General features: G+C 29.4%; 3 protein-coding genes across 4 annotated transcripts; all 3 read left to right on the top strand.

Moving 5' to 3' along the window:
- The first annotated feature begins 2676 nt into the window (after positions 1-2676).
- On the top strand, positions 2677-6012 carry MGD2 (monogalactosyldiacylglycerol synthase 2). Its single transcript, XM_068608312.2, has 8 exons — positions 2677-3293; positions 4034-4206; positions 4447-4608; positions 4706-4847; positions 4916-5140; positions 5224-5286; positions 5366-5440; positions 5527-6012. The coding sequence occupies exons 1-8, from the start codon at positions 3030-3032 to the stop codon at positions 5782-5784; spliced, it is 1362 nt and encodes a 453-aa protein (XP_068464413.1). The 5' UTR covers positions 2677-3029; the 3' UTR covers positions 5785-6012.
- A 6286-nt stretch (positions 6013-12298) lies between these two features.
- Positions 12299-14836, top strand: ARPC3 (actin-related protein C3). Of its 2 annotated transcripts, none has more exons than XM_068608311.2 (5): positions 12299-12411; positions 12496-12563; positions 12674-12782; positions 12865-13134; positions 14446-14836. In XM_068608311.2, the coding sequence occupies exons 2-5, from the start codon at positions 12561-12563 to the stop codon at positions 14586-14588; spliced, it is 525 nt and encodes a 174-aa protein (XP_068464412.1). In that variant the 5' UTR covers positions 12299-12411; positions 12496-12560; the 3' UTR covers positions 14589-14836. The 2 variants fall into 2 exon arrangements, with proteins under 2 accessions (XP_068464412.1, XP_090157013.1); XM_090300887.1 differs by having other exon boundaries at positions 14424-14719.
- Positions 14837-17811: 2975 nt separating this feature from the next.
- On the top strand, positions 17812-19792 carry LOC137807592 (uncharacterized). Its single transcript, XM_068608309.1, has 3 exons — positions 17812-18087; positions 19091-19155; positions 19292-19792. Exons 1-3 carry the CDS (start codon positions 17986-17988, stop codon positions 19632-19634), a joined length of 510 nt encoding a protein of 169 aa, XP_068464410.1. The 5' UTR covers positions 17812-17985; the 3' UTR covers positions 19635-19792.
- The last annotated feature ends 3636 nt before the right edge of the window (positions 19793-23428 follow it).

Below are 23428 nucleotides of genomic sequence, written 5' to 3'. Positions count from 1 at the left end.
AAAAAAGAAAAAAGAAAGAAAATACAAAAATATGGGAGGACTAGACCAAAACCCATATGTTAACAAAAACGATACATAGGTAGATTATACCTATTCATAAAGAATTCTAAGAACATATTAGCTGGGAGTCTATTATACCAATGAAATGATTATCTATGAATAAATCCTAAATTAGCCAACTTATCAGCACACGCATTCCCTTCACGAAAAATATGGGTTACCCTAAACCTGATTGTCCCACAAAAATTAAGACAAGTATTCCATCGATTCTGAAGCATCCACGGAACATTAGTCCTAGCAGTAAACGCAGCACAAACCAAGGCAGAATCACATTCAAGTCAGACATTAGTAAGTCCCATTTTTTGAGCTTCATCCATAGCATGTATAACTCCATAAAACTCAGCAACCAAAGCAGTTTGAACTTCAAGAAACGCTGAAAAAGCACCAATAAATTCTCCCATACTCCCACGAAAAATACCTCCACAAGTAGCAAGACCAGGATACCCCCTAGCAGCCCCATGAGTATTAATTTTGACCCAGCCTAGTGAAGGAAATTCCCATCTAATAGGAAGAGGAAGAAGAACTTTACCACTACGAGTCTTAATACCGAAAAACTTAATCACGTTGAAGTCCAACATATCATTCTTCATTGAAACTTTAGACGAATTTCCCACTAGACAAGTTAAATCTTTAATTATCGAAATAGCCTTAGAAACCTCAATCTTATCCTGAAATCTAGCATAATTCTTCATACGCCATATCATCCATATAGAAAAGGTTATCACCGCAAGCTTAATCAATTTAACCAAAGGACTACCATCACTCTTAATAAAAGAAAGTAGATCATCCTTATTAGAGAAATGAGAAGTAAGAAAAATTTGTCGAACCCAACTCCAAATATGCAATGCGTTAGAACATTCAAAAAATAGATGTTGAATAGATTCCTCTTGTTTTTCACAAAGCGAACACATAGAACATATATGCAAACCCTTATTCTGAATATGTTGATCTGTAGGAAGTCGCCCATGAAAATTTTTCCAGAGTACTAGAGTTTTGAAAGGCGGAATAGATGAAGACCAAATGAATTTATCCCAACCATCTGGAACTCCTGGTTCCAAGAAAAAATCCTAGCCGATTTAAGATTCTCAATATATCTTTTACATCAAGAATGCACGTACTATCATAAATTCATATGTGCGGATTAAGAATATTTTTTATAAAACATGTTTAAAAAATGGTTAAGTATATTTTTAATTCTCCTACATGAGAGTTAAGCTTGTTTTTTATGATTTAAATTTAAAATATATATTTTTAATCACTGTAATTTAGAAAACTGAAGTAAACCGTTCTTTATGAGCTGTCGTTGTTAGTTACCAAATTTTCAATGGTATTTATGATGGAGGAAATAACAAAGATATTTTTCAAATTTTAATTTTGGAAGACCTAACACAAACTTAAGTAACATTTGAGAGAGTAGAATTACATTTGTTTTTCAAAAAACTTATTCTTAATCACATATATATTCAATTTTGAACATAAAAAATATTTAAAAAATAATAATATTAAATGCAATTTAGATTTATTCATGAGACATATTTTTTTATATTTAAGACTAAATAAAGTATAGTAGATTTTTTTTATCTCCAGAGTTCTTTTAGGTCATTTTATCCTATAACCCTCAAAATTATCTATATTATAAATTCTTTCATTTCTAATAATGAACTTCATTTTCCAATAAAATAACGCAAATTATAGTTATTATTAAAATAAAGATGGCAGCACAACATATTTTTCTTCCTATTGTACCAAATCACAAATAATCTCAAATTCAAAAGTGAATAAACCCTATTCAAATTTTCAAAATCACCTATATTTCAATTTCATCATCACAAAAATTCTCAACCAATAATATTTTTCATAATCAAAATGATCCCAACATGACACAAACCCATAGATTTCAATATCAATAGCATTCATATAACTAGAATCAAATAAACAGTTTCATATTTACTCAAAAGTTACTTTTGTTCTAAGTAACACACCAAAATTTATAACAACTTTGTAAAAATTGCAAAACAACCAAAATACAAAGCAAAGGTTAAATTGACTAAGAAAATATTAATTTTCAACTGACACTATCAGACCAATAATACTAATTAATTAAAAAAATATAGAATAAATTGAACTCAATCTATATTAGAATCCTAATGGGATAAAATTGTTTTATACTGTGCTTCTTCTATAAAATAGGAATTTAAGAATTTAGAGTAAGAAACATGTACAAGAAAAGAAAAATAAAGAGGGAGAAAAAGAAAAAGAAAAAGAAAAAAAATGTACCGTTCGTCCTTCCATTACCAATTGATAGTTTACATTATACGTCCTTTCTTGCTTATAAGGCATGGCTAAGATATGGAGGGCAAAACAGTCCAACCACCTATTTTCAACAACCAATCAACGAGAAAACATAAACCCATAATTTTCAGCTGAAAATCCAAACGACAGTCTCCATTTTCATTTAACTCTTTCAGAGTCTCCGACATATAAGTTAAATATAGACTACGAAAGAAATTAATGCATTTTACATTTTTATAATTTGTAAAAAAATAAAATTGCATTTAATTTCAATTAAGATAGTTTCATGAGACCTGTAATAATAGTGTGTGGCGTGAAATGACAGATATTTGAAGGACGAAGATAAAGTGGTATTTGAAAGAAGACCAAGATTCGAATCTTGCGATGAGAACATTCGATTAGGAGAGGTAAATCCAACCGCTATCATGTGCTGATGCCAAAAATTCGATGGCATAATTCTCTACCATTATTATTTTATAACACCAGACAAACCAACTAACGTTACAAGCCTCTCAGCCACCCTCCAATTTTGCTCTCTCTTTCTCTCTTTCTCTCTCTTTCCCTAACAACACTCACTGCCACTCTCCCTCTTCCTCTCTCGGCCGGTGAACCCGGGCCAGTTCAATTGGCGGGAACGGTTGACCGTTACCTCACTCTTTCTTTCTTTGTTTAGACACATGGAGGTTTCCGTTGCGGCCTCGCCGAGAAAGTCCATGGCGGAGAAGGTCTTCGGAGGGTACTACGGTGGGAGTACCGCCCAGAAGAAGCGTGGCAGTGACGCTCGCGGCGATGACACCGATGGAGGCATGGAACTCATGGAGATTGGCGCTGAAAGGACCAAAAACGTGCTGATTCTCATGAGCGACACCGGTGGCGGTCACAGAGCCTCCGCTGAAGCCATCCGTGACGCCTTTCAAATTGAATTCGGTGACGAATACCGGGTAATCTTATCGCTCCCTTCGCATTTCCTTAATTCACCTTTGTTGCTTCTTCTGGACTTGTGTAATTGTGTTGCTTCTTTGTTCATTTTTCAAAAAACAAATTACGTTACATTACTTTCTTTTTTTAATCTTTTTAACCTATTTTATTTGTTTTCCTCTTTTAAATTTTTTTTCCGGTCTAGAGTTTTCTGATCTGAGATGTTTTTGTGTTTTTTATGAATTTTTTTTTTATGGAATTTGGTTTCAAAGTTTAGCATGAACATTTATTATAGTGAAACTTCGATTGAATTCAAACTTCATTTGGATTTATTAACTCAATTTGTTTTATAATTAGTTATTTATACTTTTTATTTAGTTTATACAGAAAAGGAAATTGACATGGGATTAATTAAACTTAATTATGTGGATTTATTAATATCTCTGTACCCGTATCATGGATTATATATAAGACGAATCATAATTCAGTTTATTTAGTTCATAAATTAAATTAAACAGATCATTATCAAATCTCTAACTATTTTTGGATTAGTTCCGGTATCTGTACCCTTACTTTTTGTCATGTCTTGCACTATGGTCGCACACGGACTTTGTCGCTACGTTTCAATTATTTATTTATTTTTTTCCTTTTCTTGGAGTTATCTGCGCAGTGTTTTTTGGGAAAGATAGAACTTCGTGGCAATAAGAAGTTTTTGTTTCAATTATGTTTCGTTGCTGGTCTAACCAAACTTTTCAATTTTCAGATTTTTGTTAAGGATGTTTGGAAGGAATACACTGGGTGGCCGTTGAATGACATGGAGGGGCAATATAAATTCATGGTTAAGCATGTGCAGTTATGGAATGTTGCGTTTCATAGTACTTCTCCTAGATGGATTCACTCTGTGTATTTGGCTGCCATTGCTGCATACTATGCCAGGTACATTCCTATTCCCTCACTACTCCTTTTATGGTTAGCTTTGATAAGTAATTTTGACTACTAATTTTAATGGTGAAAAGGGAAAATGTCTTTTTGGACAAGTTGGCATTGCAAAAATGATCGTTCCCCTTTACCCCGCAAGATAATAACGACTACTATTCGTTTCTGTAGCTGTAAAAGTTTTATTTTATGTTCGTTGTGTTCTTATTTATAATTGCTTCTGCACTCTCTTTTTCTCAGGGAGGTGGAGGCGGGGTTGATGGAGTACAAGCCAGATATCATCATCAGTGTCCATCCCTTGATGCAGCATATTCCATTGTGGGTTTTGAAGTGGCAAGGTTTGCAGAATAAAGTGGTGTTTGTCACAGTGATCACGGACCTTAGTACCTGCCATCCTACTTGGTAAAATTTCATTTTGCAGTTTTTTTTTCTTGCTTTGAAGTGAAGTCCATTAGTCAACTTTTACACGCTCTTAGTCATACTTTCAAGCTATTTTCAGGTTTCATCCCTGGGTGAATAGATGTTACTGCCCTTCCCAAGAGGTGGCCAAGAAAGCCTCTCAGGATGGCCTTGAGGAATCTCAAATCCGCGTTTTTGGCTTACCCATCAGGCCTTCTTTTGCCAGGGCGGTTCTTGTGAAGGTATGCATGTTAAAGTTATAGGTGCAGTTTTGCTTTCATTGTTGGTGCTGACTCTGTCTTTTATATAGGATCAATTAAGAGAAGAACTCGGGTTGGATCCGAACTTGCAAGCAGTTTTGCTGATGGGGGGTGGTGAAGGAATGGGTCCTGTCAAGAAAACTGCAAAGGCTCTGGGAGAATCACTTTACGATAAAGAAGCTGAGAAACCACTTGGGCAGTTAGTCATCATATGTGGTCGTAATAAGAATTTAGTGTCTACCCTTGAATCTCTGGAGTGGAAGATTCCAGTAAAGGTAAGTTGGTTCTTGGTTTTTGTACAGCATGCAGATGAGCATAATGGAGTGCAACTCATTGAAACTTTTTCTTGTTTTTACAGGTTAGAGGATTTGAGACCCAGATGGCCAAATGGATGGGAGCCTGTGACTGCATCATAACAAAAGCAAGTTATCAATGTGCTCTTCATGTCCTCCTTCATATTTTGTTAGCATGTAGGCTCATTGGTTCGTTGAAATTTTCAGGCTGGACCGGGTACAATTGCAGAAGCATTGATCAGAGGGCTTCCCATAATTCTCAACGATTATATCCCAGGACAGGTGAGTGGTTAAATTGCCATTCAGTCTTTTCTTTTATTATTTCTACTATTCCATATTGATTCTGGCTGTAATTGTGGTAACAACAGGAGAAGGGTAATGTGCCGTACGTGGTAGACAATGGAGCTGGTGTCTTCACCCGTAGTCCTAAGGAAACAGCAAAAATGGTGGCCGAATGGTTCACCACAAAATCAGATGAGCTGAAAGCAATGTCAGAGAAAGCACTTAAATTAGCACAACCAGAGGCTGTGTTTGACATCGTGAGGGACATTAATGAACTTGCTCAGCAACGAGAGCCAGCAAATTTTCCATACTTGTTGACCTCATCGTTTACTAGCCTAATCTAATTGATTATTTGTGCTTCTTTCATGGTAGCTTTCTCCATTAGAATTGACTTGTACAGTTAGCTCTATTGATTGTATCATTCTTTATCTCTGCCTTGGTTTAACTGTCTTAAGATTCAATTGTGGTAAACAAGTATGTGTTTGTCTGGTTGTGAGTAGATGGTTTACCTGTAACTGCAAGAATGTTTGAATTCTACAGTACATTTCAGTCTAATGATCTATTTTTTTCAATTTGTTTATTTTATGGTTATATGCTTTGGAAGCGTACATCATATAAATTCTTGCTAAGGGAAAGAGAGTAGCTTCTTGTTACAACAGCTTATAAATGATAATCAAACTAAAACATGGTTGAAAATATGTTCAAATATATATATATTTAGTTTCGAAATGAATAATTTTCGTATTTAGCTTAGAAAGTTTTTCTGTCTATTATACTTCTTTTAAAATATAAAATTTCTGTAAACATTTCAACATACTAAGTCAATGATGCACTTGATCTAAGCAAAAATTTAAAGGACTTTGAAAGAAAAGAAAATTCCATAAGCAAAACCATAATCGTATTTAACTAGAAATTTTTAGATTTGTCGGGTTCTTAATAAAAAAAAAACATTAAAAGATGGGGTAAACATAGATGTGTGTAAACAAGATATATGCATGGGTGTAGATTTTCAATTTTAAGAAGCATAAGTCATTTAGCTTGAGTTGAAATAAAGGAAATTATATTTTTATTATAAGCATGAAAATGTTGGAATCGCATTAAAAAAAAAGTCAGCTATTAGACGTGCATTCTATATTTTGTATCTGCATCCTAATATATCAAATCTTTTCCAGCTCTAATGTATTAATGTATGTGTCATATCTTGGCTGTCCTGTGTATATAATAACGTAATTGTAATAACGATAATCAGGATCATAATTAGTTGGAATATCATTATATATATTTTCTACCTATCGTTATAATTTTAATTTTGAATATTTCTTTTAAATAAAGTGATCATTAGTTTTAAATATATAGAATTAAAATTTTTTTAAATGAGATTTTAAAAAAAATTATGTTTTATAGTGTAACTTATATAAACTGTTTTTATTAATTAATTAATATTATTTTAGAAATATTTTGAATTAATAGTAAACTAATATTTTTTAAACCATTTTACAAATATTCCAATTTATTAATTCAAAATATTTATATTTTATTTTTCATCTAACACAGATCCTGTTTTATATAAATTTTTTTCAATTGATATTTCTGAACATAAATTTAATATTTTTTTTATCACCTATAACAATTTTAATTAGGATTATATGGAGTTAAATTTTATTAGCAGGACATCACCATATATACATATAACAACTCTATTTTTTTAGCATAGATTTGGTTTCTTAAAACATATTTTTATACATATATAAACATTATAAAAAATCACTAAATAGTAACTAAACTTAAAAATAAAATATTTAGTATTATATTAATTAAATTAAATATTAATTTAGAAAGTAAAAAATTATTTATATCTAAATTTATATTTAAATAGGTATCTACATTTTAACAACTAATATTTTAGATTTTAAATTAGTCTCTATAAATAACAATTTAAAATTATTTTAAATTTTTATATTAATAATAGAAAATACTAATAGTTTTTTTAGTTTATAAAATAGCTTCTAATTTAATGAAATAGTAATTAATTATTTTGGTCTTTAACATTAATTTCTTCTTAATTTTTTCTAATAAAAAAATTATATTTTATATGCTATTTATTTTTATTATATTTATTAATTTTAATAAAAAATATTTAGTAAACAAAAAACAATATATTGCAATAGAAATTTAAAGACAGGAAGTTATAGTTAATAAATTCATATGTTTTAAGCATGAAAGGAATTTTCTACACACACATTAAAGATATTGTGGCTGAGATCTGCATTTATGCAGCCAACAACAAAAGAAAAATAAGAAAGAAACATATCGTGAAACAAATGATGATATCTTTATTTTATTTAAGAAAATTATATTAATATAATTTCTTAAGAAATTACTAAAATAGGTAGATTTTGAAAAAAAAAATACCTAGACCAATAAGTTATATTTAAAAGTACAATTTAACTTTATGAAAAAATATTCTTTGGCACACTCACTTTTTTTACCTGCATTCAACTGTTTTTTTTAATAATAAAATATTACTAAAATAAAATAATAATAATTTATAAAGTTATAACTTGAATGTAGAGAAAAATGTAGGTTGCAAACCATGGTGACTCTAACTTTATCCCTTCTTTAAATCTGTAAAGTCATATTTGAAAGTAAAACGGTACAACTATAACTATTTTTTCTTTCTTTCTGTTTTCATCTTTTCATGATCCCTCGCAATCAAATTGACAGTAAATGTCTTTATAGGTAAGAAAATAATGTAAATATACTTAGAAAAAAAAGTGATTATAAAGTAAAAATCCATTTTAAAATAATCCAATTAATAATCAAAATTTCTATTTTTTATCACATAATATTATCTATGATTTTTTTTTAGGTGTACAAATGTTATTTTTTGAAATAAATATACTTAAAATTCATAAAGGAAGTTAATTAATTCATAGTTGAGAGCTAGTTGAAATCATATCACAGTGTCGTAGGACCATAGTTATCACTTTCATAATTGATTTTTACCATTTTATACAAAAAAAAACATATATAAAGATATTAAAAGTTTACATAATTTCTTATGTATACAGGTTACATAACAATTTACTAGATTTTGGTCTATATAATCCATTGTAAATTATACATAATTGATTAATTATTTCATATACAAAACAACTTTTTTAACTGTAGACTTCTATAATTAGTTAATTATGTAGAACTCAATTAATTATACACTTTTTAAAATTATTGCTTTTATTTTTTTATCAGCAAAAATATTTGTCTTTGTAGCGAAATGAGAGGAAGACTTTTATTGCAAATCTTCACTATTTTGCACAGACTTATAGTTAATTATTTAAGCAATATAAAAAACAATAAAATATTTAGATATAGTTAATTATGTTTAAGAAATAATTGGTTAGGTAAATCTTCCTGTTTTTTAGCATTCATGTGCTTTTCATAAAAAAAACAAACTTGCAGTGTCAATTTTTTTTTTCTTTTGACTTCTCATTTTCCTCCCAAAACAAACAAGTCATTAGTGTCAAGAAAATATTTTATTTTTTTGCATTGGAATGATTTTAAATTGGTATAAATGGATTGGTGATTACTTCTAGCAGCAAGCAAGGTAGATAAGAGATATTTTAGATGTAAGTAATCTTGATGTCTTTCTCCTCATAAACCCAAGTTGCCAATAATAATAGAATACACTATACTTTGATAAGAACCCATGTAGGTTTAAAGCAACATGTAACTATATACAATAAATCTCATACCAACCCCTCTATTAATCTCTAGAAAAAATTTTACATATTAGTTTTATATGTCTTATTAAGAAAACGAAATAATAGACTAGAGAAAAGAAAAAAATAATTAATTAATTAAATAATTATTGATTATCTGAGTATTTTGACTGAACAAGTAACTCTAAAATACTTAGATGAACCGTTTTAAAAATTATATTATTTATTTGAAAAAAAAATTACAAAATGACTTTAAGTAAGATGAAGTTATTGGACATAATATAAAAAAAAATTTATGAAATTTGTTGGAATTCTGTGTCATATGTATAACTTTGTTTAATTAATTAAAGTTGTACTCGAGTGATACGCGACTTTAGTATATAATAATATAATTGAAATTGTGTTATTCGTATATAACTTAAGTTCTATTATTTTCAATGAAGTTGTGTTACTTATACATGAGTTTTTGTCTAATTGTAAAAAACAAAAAATAAGCTTAATACGTGAAAGACTTTAATTTTTTTATAGATATATTTATAAATTTTAAAAATTTATTTTTTATATTATTTTAAAGAGAGTGGTAAAATTTAGATTCATATAATAATTTTTTAATTGTAATTGTTTGAGATTATGATATTATGTAAATTTGTCGGAGTTAGTTGAATGACATGTAAGTTTGATAAATGAGAATATAAGAAAGCGAAAGATATTTTTTCATAATAAGAAAAATTATTTATAAATGATGACATATTATAGTCGATACGAGCAAATACTCCTATTGTGTGTGACCTTCATTTATATTGTAAGAACATTTTTTTGGTTTGTTATGATATAGGTAATCTATTTCGTTATGGATGTATCTAGTCTTTGGTCTCCAGATTTTTTACGTCTCATGTGATATTATGAAATACAATTGAGTTCAATTTAAGCAGACCAATAATCTTGATTTTGCAATGGATATAATTAAGTTCAGTGTGACTCATACACAACTTCAATTAATTAACATAATTAAATAAAATTGTGTAAATGATGATTTCAACAAAGTCTCTTTATAGCCACAACTTTCTCTTGGTCAGCAAATTCGTCTGACATGATGCTAAGTGTAGTATTTAAAATTTTAAATATACACTTATAATTTATTTTAAGTGTAGTATTATAAATTTGCATAGTTATTTTTTATACAACATTAACAATGGTTTTTCTCTAAAACATAATAAATTATGTTTTATAGCATTAATATTAATAGTTATAACACATTCAAATTATATGTAATAAAAAAATATTAAATTTTTTCTTGCACCATTTAAAATTAATATAAAATAATTGAACCAAATGTATTTAAACTCTCTTTAAATATTATCCCGTGGTGTTTTATTTTTTGTAAGTTTTTTATTACTTTAATTTTTTTTAATTTTTTTATTATTCCTTTTCAATCCTTATAATTAATTAAGAGTTAAAAATATAAAATATTAATATAATTAGATTACTTTTAAGTACTTAATTAAATTAATTAATATGTTTGTTTTTTTACGCAATATAATTTCATATAATATTTTTTAATATATTATGAAAAATAATATTATTTTTAAAATATTAGTTAATTTGTATTTATAAAATATTATTCAAATAAAATGATTATATATAAAAAATTATAATTATGTGGTTTTTATTTTATAAAAAAAATATACATGTTTAAGAATGTATTTTTTATCTGAAACAAAAAATCACAAAATCAATGAAGAATCAAAAACTAGATAAACACTTACATTTTCAACGGGCCGGTGCAACATAATTGTCAGACCTCTTTCTTCCTACACTTCCATACCTTCTTGCCACCCCATACTAAATATGAAAATACCATTTTATCCTTTTCTTTTCATCCCCTTGGATTTGAAATAATAAGTATCGATTATGTAATCCGAATAAATTTCGGATTACTTAATCCGAAAGTCAATTTCATATTTAGAAAAGACTTCCAGATTATGTAAGCCGGAAGCTAATAACACATATAAAAAAAAAACTTCCAGATTACATAATCCGGAAGCTAATCTTATGTATAGAAAAGACTTCCGGATTATATAATCTGGAAGCTAATTACAAAAGATTTCAGATTACATAATCTGGAAGCTAATTCCGAATCTAGAAAAAGACTTCCAGATTATGTAATTCGGAATATTAAAAAGGGTATTTTTGGAATAAGAAAAATTTATGGGGGTGGTACAAGAAGGTATGGAGGTGCAGGAAGAAGCAGCCTAATTGTCATTGCCATTGCAGTTCTAGCAAGGTCTCGCACTCAAGAACAAAAGAAGAAGAATGCAGAGGTGGGTAAGAAGAAATTGTAGGTTTGAATATAAATAAGAAGGAGTAATTTAGTATTTTTCACATATCCTATGAGGATGCAATTTAAATTTATGGGGTGCAGAATGCAGAACAAGTAAGGGCTGAGCAAGTTTGGGCTTATAGTAAAAGACTGGCCCGCAAAGAGTACCAAGGCTCTATTTACTTATAGGCAGATTCTTCCTGCACTCCTATGTTTTTCTTCCTGCACCCCATAATATTATGTAAAGACAAAAATAACCCTATTATTTTTTAAACACCCAAAATGCACATAAGACCCACACTACCCTCTCTTCTTCATTTGCCCACAGACTGCACATACGGATTTCATTTCTCTATGAACAGCGGTGGTGGCGCTGCTCCATCTCTTAGCACAAAAAGGTGTTTCTTTTGGTGGTGGTCAGTAGTCTCTCGAATTATGGTTTCCACAGTTTATATCTAGTATTTCAGACAATGTAGTTCGGTAATTTTAAGAAATCAAGAATTCACATTGATTTTTTCACATTCCATATTTGAAAATTCATAAATATTATGGAACAGGGAATTAGTAAATTTTCCGATCCAACAATTCGTAACAGAAATTAGACTTCCAAATTCAACAATTTATTAACAATTTTCTTCTAGAACACCTCTTCATCCAGAAAACAACATGATTCACTTCCGGATTAATAAATCCGTTAAGGCTAGTTTCGGAATTTTTAAAATTTTGGAGGTGCCGGAAGTAAAACGTAGGGTGCAGGAAGAAGAAGCCTTACTTGTCTCGCAAGTGTTGCGTTGTAATGAAGAATAAACTAGACTCATTGTTCTCAGATCCATTCCCATACATTGTTACTTTTTTCACAATCTTGATTTCACATCACCTACCAAATTTGGCATCTTAATGACTCAATTTACTTTGAACTTTCCGTTGTTTTGGTATACATTTATCAATTTCTCCACCTCATTCCAAACAATTACATATTTACATGCTTGAATTGATTTCTCTTCCTTCATTTACAGAAACACTTGGGGTTGCAATTGAAATCTTCTGAGCAATCCTTGTTCTTATCGTGGCCACAATAGTCATGGTACGGAATTCAATTAAATTAAATTCGTGCTTATTCAAAATTTTGGGCGTTTTCAATTTTTGATTCCCAATTGAAAAATGATTGCTGTCATTGTTGTTATCTATTGATAGGTTTATCACTCTAGTTTTGTGAATGAAGATGGAGTGAGTAGAGCTTGTGGGTGTCCTCTTCTTCCTCTCAAGAGCCACATCAAGGGACCAGCTCCTGTTTCAGATCAAGGTTTTTCTATTGCTTTTTGTTCTGTTCTGTTTTTCGTGTTTTCTGAATGTGGGATATGCTTTGACTGCGATGTGTGGTACAGATACAACTGATATCGTGGATGAAGCCATCACCTTCTTTCGAGCCAATGTGTTTTTCAGAAACTTTGACATCAAGAGCCCTGCTGATAAGCTTCTCATATACTTGACCTTTTACATCAACATCGCTCTCAAGAGGCTTGAAGGTTGCAGAACCTTGGCTGAAGGAACCAAGGCAATCATCAACTTGGGTCTCGAAAAGGTTCCTGTCCCTGGAGAGTCTGGCTTTCCATTTGCGGGCCTTTTCCCCCCTCCTCAATCAGACCAGGAAGCAGGTGAATCCTGTGATCACTATTCCTTCACCTTGATGTTCTTATAAGTAGACGCATAAGCTTAGTTTAATCATGACATTTAATTGCTTAAGTAGTTATTTAATTGGTGCCCGCCTTCAAGGTAATAGTTAAGGATTCAAAAAGTGGAAAGCTTTTATTGAGAAGTATGATTGTGGTTAATGTTACTAACAAATCTCCACTGTGATTTGCAATAAAAATAACTAATTATTGATTCCTTGGCCATTGCACTTAGGACAATAGTCAGTAAAACTGTATTTGAATAATTCCTTAATCATTGTATTTTAATTAATTGCTTACCCAATATTTGACACCATTTTCACAATTGCTGGCTTAGTTCACTTTAACCTCACATGACCAAATGAGCGTGTCTGTGCCTCAATGTGGGGGTGGCATTGTTTTAAAGACAAGAAATTTTATCAAAGCTTAATCTTTATGAATTTTGAGTACACACCCAACAAGTAAAGTCTAGTCTTTGGCAAATAATGAACTATTCAAGTATTTTCATTCGTCATAAGCTTTCTGAAAGTAAGTATGAGTGTATAACTCTAGCCATGAAGCTACATAGCTATATCGTAAGATAATTCCCAGAATACAAACATTGATTGGAGTGATACCAAATGTCCTCAGAGATCTGAAAAGATGACTCAAGTCTAGAAAACTGTCATTCAGAGAGGTTTATTTAAACTGCTAACTATTAAGTGACTTATGGCTGCTGTAATCCAAATTTTGCAGTGTTGTTCAGGTTCACTACTGCTTGGATTCCAACTAAAAGAAATAGAAAATATAGGCATATATTATAAAATAAACTGTAATATGTACTCCCTTGATGTGTAAAAAATTCGTTAATGGAAACTTCAGTTGTATTGCTTTCTGCATCTGAGGAATTTTCAGCTTGTATTTGTACCAATATATGTAGGATTTTTGTTTCCTTGTATATATTTGTCATTGAGCCTTTTGAAGAGTCAAGTCAAGCGACTTTTTCATATTTTTTCAAAGAGCTGATGATCTATCATTGTCCGAACAGTGTGTTGAAGCTCATTTAATATGGACGTAATCTATGTTTATCTGTGCAATTGTCATTGCTTTACATGATTGATGATTAGAACATTGTTCACATATTGAGAATTTAAATTGCGCATACTAGCTTAGATTGAACTTTTATAAATTGTTGTGTTTACCCTATCTGATGCAGTTGCAATTTACTTAACCTTTTTACAGACTACACACATATACATATGTTTATTTATATATTCATATTTCTGTATTTCAAGCTTTGTGATATCAACAATGCAGAATTGTTCAGAAATTATTTGAAGCAGATAAGGGAAGAAACAAGTGGGAGGTTATTAAGTGTTGCATACAGACCTAATGGCACTCCAAATAAATGGTGGTTGGCATTTGCAAAGAGGAAATTTATGAATATAATCATCCCTTGAAGTGTTGGCGATCATGCAATTCTTAAACCATAGGTTTTGCTGTGAAAAATACACTTAAAAAAACTGTTGATCTGACAATAAAAAAATATAGTGATTATTGAAAGGCATGTTGTTAGTTGTCTGGTTTTAAATCTTCCATTTTGATTTGATTATATTCAAACTACTGTTTGCTGGGTAACACCCATTTTCACAATTCTTTTAGTGGTGGTATAATGAAGTCAATAATCATAATCGGGTTATGTCCCCAACCTTGCCTGTGCAAATGGTGATGACTATGTTAGTTGTGTTGTCTATTAAGTATTGCAAGACTTCATCAGTTACACCTCAGCTTCACATTACCAGTATAATGAGTGTGCACTATGATAGCTGCAAATTTTATTTCAGGTATTATTTTTCAGATATGTACTAAATATAGTTCAGAGTATCTGTTTCTGTATCCTGTTCTTTTTTTCTTCTTTCCATTGATAATCTAGGTATTTCTGTCCATTTAGGAAACTCTTTGAAAAAAAAATATTTTAAAATAATTTTATATATAATTTATAAGGATAAAAATTAGATAATTTTTCATATCCTTGTCAACAAGTTTTAAATTAAATAATATGCATTTAAAAAAAAGTATAGATCATATTCTTAATAAAAAGGCTATTGCATATTGAAATAATGTAAAGGAAAATCTGAAATCATTCATTATCAAATGTCAATTAAAAGTGGTTTGCTTCTATTGTAATTTATAGTTGCCTCTGGAACAATTAAGATAATTATTTATTGGGCAATAATTAAGACAATTAATTTTATCATTATCAAAAGAAACTTTTTGTTCATAAATTACAATCTACTTTACTTGGTTTATACCTTTTAGTTTATAACATTTTTTTTTTATATTTTAGATTTTTATTCATTTACTTATTATCCTTAAATTCTTTTTACCTATTATTACATGTTTTTAATTTTACATAGACAAAAAAAAATCTAAAAAAATAGTTAATACTTATTAAATCGACTATATTAAGCAAAAATATTTGTCCAAATAAAAAAATATTAAAAAAAAAAAGTATTACAAATTTTAGTAAAAAATTAATTATTTAAAAAAGTTACCTAATTATCTTTTCCATAAAAGTACAATTTTTATTTACATAATAACATTTATGTAGTAGTATATTTTTACATTTTACTAATTGTACCGGTCGGGTCCGTACGATACTTGGAGGCTCGATACCCGATCAAGACTTACCATACGATCGAAATCATTACGTCTAAATAGAGGATTAACAAGATCAATCAATGATTGAGCACTAGGTAATACATTCTTAATTATGATCCAAATCCTTAATCTGGCCCAATAACAAATTATTCATGATAATCATATAAATAGGCATAGATTTCAAGAATCAAGTACGTCATCATGCAATACTAATTGCACGAGTGTCGACTTGAGTGTCAGATTGTCTTTTGCAGGTACCAGTTGAGTCTGGATTTCACGGAGACGAGGAGTGGATGAGCGAGGAGAGTACGGAAAGATTGTGTGAGCAATAGGAAGGAAAGGTGGACCAACTGACCGAGAAGGAGAACAATCGTTCTCTTAGTTCCAAACCCATTCGAGAACACTAATTAATTTATTAACTAGTTTTACCATATACTTATTTAACAAATTAACTTATTAACTTTGAACTTGTAAATTAAGATATCATATGTAAGAGTTAATTGTAAGAGTTAACTTATAAATTAGTATGAAAATCGTTTCAAATAATATATAAATTTAAACTAAATATATTAAATAAATATTTTAATTTTTCAAATTTTGGAATAAAAATATAAAATCATGATTAGTAAGAGATATTATATATTTAAGAAGCCATAATTAATTAATTAATTAATTACGGATAAAATATGGTTTTTTTCATATATATATATATATATAATATATGTTTTTTTTTATATATACAGTGTGTATTGTAAGTTGTCTTGTATATATGCGAACATTGTTGCATGAAAATACTAAGGACTTAATCTACAGTAAGCTTCTCAGTATTGTTGTTTTTGTTTTTTAGTAAGGTGACTTTTGCATTATTTTTTAACTATAATATTTTTTTAAAATATATATTATTATTATATATATAATTTTATTTTTTTTAATTGTTACCTTAAAATTCAAAGTCACTAATCAAAGATATTTTCTTATCAGACTACAAAAACTTGTGAATCCAAGGGCTTTAATCACACTTGTTTTGAGAGTAAACATTATTGAAACGACTGTGCATTCATTATTCATCTATTTCTTCAACCAAGGATAATTAAAATATAGTTTAACTGAAGAAGATTCAACTATTTTGAATACTAAACAAATGGATATTTAAAAGAATTAATTAAAAATTTTAATTTGTGATTAAAAATATAATAAAATTATAGATGTGGCATGAACAAGTGTCAAATTTGTTCTTCTTGACCTAAAACAAAAGTAACAATATGAAAACATTATGGATAGAATTCGGAAATATTTTTAAATCTATAAAATATTTTAAATAGAAATATCGAAAATTATTTTTTAATTCAGAAATATCGTTATAATTTAAATTTTATATTTTAAGAAAAGCATATTTTAGATTATAGAATTTGATCATGTAATTTTCTTAAACTAGGCTAATGAAGTTGTGGACACTACATGTCAAAGCCCAAGCCCAACTCACATTATCGTGGATTACGTAATCCGGAAGTCATTTTTCAAATTTATAATTAGCTTCCGGATTATGTAATCCATAAACCTTTTTTCAGATGCATGATTACTTTCCGAATTACATAATCTGGAATTCTTATTTAGCTTCCGGATTATGTAATCCGGAAGTCTTTTTTTAAATGTGTTTCGAATTACATAATCCGGAAACTAGTCTATGGAATGACAGAAAAGGATAAAAATGTATTTTCATATTGTGTATGGAGGTGGCAGGAGAAGATATGGAGGTGCAGGAAGAAATAGTCCAGAAGCAATGTAGAAGTAAAAAAGAAGTAGTTGAAAAATGTGCCTTGATACTTTGCCTCATTAAATTGATTTGCTCTTAATGATGCTGTTGTGAAGTGTGCACCCCCAAAAAATGGTCCCCTCATAATTGGAGCGTAAATTAAGGGCAAAAGAAAATAAGAAAGGGCCAAAGCCCAAAGATGCACAAGATCCAAAGCCTTGAATCAAATTGCAGGAAATTATTATAGCCACTTCCACAAAAAAAAAAAAAAAGTGGAAGTAACGAAATTAGGAGTGGCAATAGAAATAGCAATAGCAATAGCAATTTGGTTCACAAAAACCCTAAACGGTAGAGAATGTGGGGTTTACTATAATCAGTAATCAGATTCGGACCAAACCCTTTGACTTCTCTTCTCTCAGCTTCAGCTTCATACTGTTTCTGCAATGGAGCTTCAGATTCCAATTCACACAGTTTTCCAAATGCCCTCTCTTCTTCAAGCTGTGGCAGCTGACACTATTCTCGCCGCCGCGCAATCTATGGCTTTGGTATTTCTCTCTCAAAACCCTCTCTTTTCTTTCCACATCATTTACCCCTTCAATTTAACGTTTTGTACTGTGTGCGTTACTATGTTAACAGTTAAATACGCGTTTTCAGAAATAGGGTTAAGCTGTTTAACTGATTTGCATGCTTGGAATACCGTGCTTAGTTAGGTCAAAGCATGGGTTCCTTTTTGCATATAAGTGTTTGCCATGAACTCTAGGGATTATCTACAATTATGTTTCATGTAACTGTGTTGAATGTTCTCCATTTGTGTTGTACCTCCTGTTTTCAATTTAATGTTGTTTTCTCCCTTCATTGATATTTTCTTTGTGTGCTACAGGCTGTTTCATGTAATATGTTGTCACTAGTACATATGTTATCAAATACATTGTTTTTGTTTGTTCAAAGTACAAAGTATTGCCATGACAAAAAGTATGTATGGGTTCCTACTTAAGATTTGGGATGCTGGTACATTTTGCTACAGTGTGATGGGATCTTACATGACTGATCCCTGCCATGTCCTTGATACTGTGTGCAATTTCTCAACTCTATGACCAGTGAAGGCCAATGGGGCATTCTTTGTTCTTTTTTTCTCAGTTTTTTAGTTAGTTTGACATTAAGAAAGGCAGTGTACTGGTCACGAACAGGAAGTGTGGGGATTCTCCTAATGCTCAAAACAAGCAACACATTAAAAAAAAAACAAATTATCTCTTATTCTGCAAAAGAACTACCGTCCACCTATACTCCCCCATTAGGTGTTCAGTCTATCAACACTTCATTTGGTCTTTCTTAGAATTTGAGATGATATAAACTGTTGACAACTTGCAAGCTATATTTCAAGTATGTAATTTTTGTCATTGTTGCTTTCTTGAATATCTAAATAACTTACGGTAAATGTCTGCAAATGTATGTTATGAGTTTAGTCGGTTTCAGAACTATTCTTGGTATTTATCCTGTATTGCATTGAATTCAGTTGACATTTTTAATTTACCTCTGTTTTTCTTTCAGATTGGATATCTGCTGACTAATGTCACAAATCCAGTGTCAACAAATTTGATCCCCATTGGTGGAAGGTAAGAATTAGCTGAAGTACCTCAATAATATAGAAAACTTTACTTTTTCGTTTACATATCTCCTAATCTTGGGACGTCAAATCTACCTCATTTCAAATTGTTACTTATTATTATGTCGGTGTTAAATCCTGGTCAGGTTTCCCTTGGAAGACCTTTCTTGGAGTAAACATGCTTATCTAGAAAACAAGAATGACAGTGAAACTGAGGATGATGAGGATGGTGATGAGGAAGAAGAAGTAAACGAGGAGGAGGATGATGATGCAGAGGATGAAGAATACTCTGGTGAAGAAGGTGATGAAGAAGGGGATCCTGAAGATGATCCTGAGACTAATGGTGGAGGAAGTGATGATGGGGATGAGGATGACGATGATGATGACAACGGTGATGATGAAGATGGTGATGGGGAAGAGGAAGATGAGGATGAGGAAGAAGAGGAGGAGGAGGAAACTCCCCAGCCACCTTCTAAGAAGAGAAAGTGAGAATTAATATTAGTAGGAAATTGTCTTCGGGGAATATGCATTTGAGTCGAGTCTAGTGATTAGGACAGATGAATTAGTAACTTTCTTAAGTAGACTTATCTTGCTTTATTCGTGTCAACTATGATAATCATTATATTAATATTTCCCATTGTTTCCAAGACTTTACCTTCTTCCTGCCAGTTATTATCTTTTGCCGCTACCTAAACGAAGTGTTTTTTTTTAAGTATCAATTGCAATTCTATCTTGGATCATTTGGTTGGTTTCTCCATTCGATATGATCTCAATTGTAGACTTGTGAATCAGGCAAAAACGCTTCATTTCAACTAAGCATGCTTAAAAATATGTATTCATAATAAAATTCAAATAAGATTCTCAATCTGATATCTGTTTTCTTTTTCTTCTGAAGTAATTTTTTCCAATAAAGAATGAGTTATTTGATTATGGTTCTTGAATAGGATCCTAGTTGATTTGACCGAAGAGATGATAGTTGCTTTTATTTTGTTTTTTCTAGATTAGTTCATTTGTTCTAATCACGTAATTGCTGGTATGTATCATTTGGTAGTTTTACATGTAATAGAATAGTTGGGATCATGATTCTGCCACTGGGGTGTTTATATTTGTAACTATTTACTAGCATCAGGCAATGTTGATTTGGTTAAGATGAGAAATGCAGGTGGCTTTGTTCATTGTGTTCAATGCTACACTATCAAGAGTGGAGTTTGGTTAATGCGTCTCAAAAACCTCCACTTAAGCTTGATTAATCAATTATAATAAATTTAAATTAATATGAAGGAATGTTCAATAAAGTCATTTTTCTTACAAATTCAATATATGCATCCGTTAAAATAAATACAATGGAATCTTAAGGAAAATAGTATTGAAACCAAAACAAGAAATAAAACATACTCAAATACTTTATCCAAAGAGAGAGAACAAAATGTCTTTATATTCAAATAGACAAAAAGATAGTCACTATTTTTAAAAAGAGAAAAAAAATATCATTAATTTTAAATAAAGGAAAGAATGTCATTATATTTAAAGAGGGAAAGATTATTGTCATTTGTGCAATGACATACATGATTTTCGAACTTGATTTCTTAGACTCATTAACTTTTTTTTTACTTCATATAAAAAAGTGTAATTCTTCGTATAATTAATATTGTTACATTTCATGATATTATTATTTTTAATAAAAGAGTGATTCCCCCACATTGATTCTATTTTGTAACCAACAATACAAAACAAATATTGTTAGACTATATAATTTAATAACCAACTATTGTAGCCCATAAATTTCTTGAAACGCTTTTTCATACAAAAAAAATACATTTTCAAAAGCACTTTTTATGAATTTTATGCTCAATTCTAACCAACTTTTTGTGTAATTGGGCTCCCTTGATGGAAGTCCTTTTTGTAGTTGCTAGTTGCTTCTCTGGACCTATTAATGGAAACTTTTTGTGGAATTTATTCAAAGGGAAATAATATTTTATTTTTTATATAATTATATTATTGAAGACCACTCCTATGTATATGATGAAATGTAATTTAATGTGTTTGTGATCAATTTATGGCGATATTATATTGAGACTCAGTCACAAATTGATTTCTCTAATTTGTTTAAGTAACTATTCTTTAGAGAAAAAAAAATATGAAATTACTTTCTTTTATGTAACTACTACCTCATAGTCTCAGTAATTAAAGAAAATTTTGGTAAAAATTATTTTTAATGTTTAAATGATAGAATCTTGTATAGATCGGAACAAAGCGAATGAATGACAAATTTAAATAGTTGGAAGTTTTCAATTATGATTTTTTATTTAAAGCATACACTCAAGTTTTGTTTAAAGCATATTTTTAGCATTTTATTTTCCAATAGTAACTTCTAATTATTTTTTAATTTTCATTTAAGGAGTTCTTGCAAAGACGATTTCAAATATTTTTTTTCTTTTTCAATCTTATTATGTTTTTATGACTTGAACAATGTAAATAGTTATTTTGTAATTGGATATATTTTATGTTATTTATTTTTTAAACTATGTATTTAATTATTTATAATTGAGTGTAATTTAGATAGTTTATCATTGTAATTTAAACAAGTATTTAGTTAGTTTAAGTTATTAGGTTGATTATGTTGGATAACTTTTTATTATAATGATATGTAAATGCAAATTGCATTTGTAACTGAATGTTTTTTATTTTTTAAACTATGTATTTACTTTTAATGTAGTAAAAAACTTTAGTTTAGTTAACTAAATAATGAAATTGATTATGAAAATGGAATGAAATTGCAAAAGGATTAAATCAATATCACTAAATTATATGTTATCATACACAATTAAATTATATAAGAAACTATTTATTATTGTTTATATGGATTTATTTATCATTGTTTATATGGATTTATCATTGCGACCTTTGTTGCTATAATAAAAATATAATTTTGACCTAATTGATCCATTTCTTTATGGATTATAGTAGTTGTTCGTATTTCTGGTTTTTATGGCACATGTGTGGGTTAGAAACGAAGTTTAAACCTTTATATGTTGATTAATAATCTTCGTTTCAGAGTAGATAAAATTAATTTTAATTTTTGTAAGTCTTATAAACGTTGTGTAGACCATAAACTAGGTCAACATACGTTAGCAGTTGCAAGTAACAAGTAAAACAATTGATTATTACATGAGGATAAAATAGTCAAAGAGCTTGAAATGCCACTACAATCATACCACCAATCATTTTATTTGACTGGTCGTCGACCAGGTTGGGGAGTTTCTATTTCTACACACCAAACTCTAAATTATGTTGATTATAGTGTTGCACATGACACTTTGTCGATCTTTATTCATATTTCTTGAGTAAGCTTGTGATATCCTCAAAGTATTGATGTCTAGCTCGCAACATGCACTCTACCTTCATTCCTCTTTCAACAAACTATAAATTTTTTGTTTCAAATATTGTTTTAACAAGAACAGAAATTGGTAAAGATTGTGTTCCCTTTAAAATAGAGTTCATGTATTAAGCTAAGTTAGTTGTCATGTCCATACCTCTTATCTTCATCAAATGCTTAAGTCCACTTATACATTTGATTTATGAAACTATATAACAAAACTCTTACCTTATTGTTGGTAATTTAGTTTGAAGAGTGAGTTATTTCATTTCATAATCTGAAAAATATAATTAAGTAGATAACAAAAATTTCAACCACGTAACATAATATAAATGTTAATGTGCAAAATCAACTATCTTTTCAACTAAATTTTTAATTTTTTTTTCTTGAAGTTAGATGCAATACATTCTATGCACTATAATCTTCTTGGATAAATTATGTATGTAAAATACATAGTTTAAAAAATTAAAAAGCATTCAATTATAAAATAAATAATTACATTTTTAAATAATAAAAAATTTAAAAATTAAAATTAAAAAGATTGAAATTATACTTGCAAGCACGACTTTAATAAAAAAAAAAACTTAGAACATAACTTGAATATTAGATTTTTTTTTTCTAAAAACATATTTCATTCACTTTAATTTTAATGTGAAATTGAGAAAAAAATATTAAAAATTATCTATCCAAGCACCACGATTTCTATTTTGAAAAAAAAAAATTAAAAAAAATTCGGGAACCTAAATATTTTAAAATCTTTTTTCCCAACGAACTTACCAATTTTTATAATTTTTTTAAAAAATTATCCATTTCAATAAAAATTATGAAAAGTTATTTCACTTACATAAATTTCCCACTTTTTGAATGGGATACGCTGTTACTATTATTTATCGTCAGATAAATTAAA

This window comes from Phaseolus vulgaris, chromosome 3 (assembly GCF_051622355.1).
Source record: "Phaseolus vulgaris cultivar YP4 chromosome 3, ASM5162235v1, whole genome shotgun sequence".
In the NCBI taxonomy this organism is placed as follows: domain Eukaryota; kingdom Viridiplantae; phylum Streptophyta; class Magnoliopsida; order Fabales; family Fabaceae; genus Phaseolus; species Phaseolus vulgaris.
Note: the sequence above shows the minus strand (reverse complement) of the source record. Positions and strands in the feature narration are given on the sequence as shown.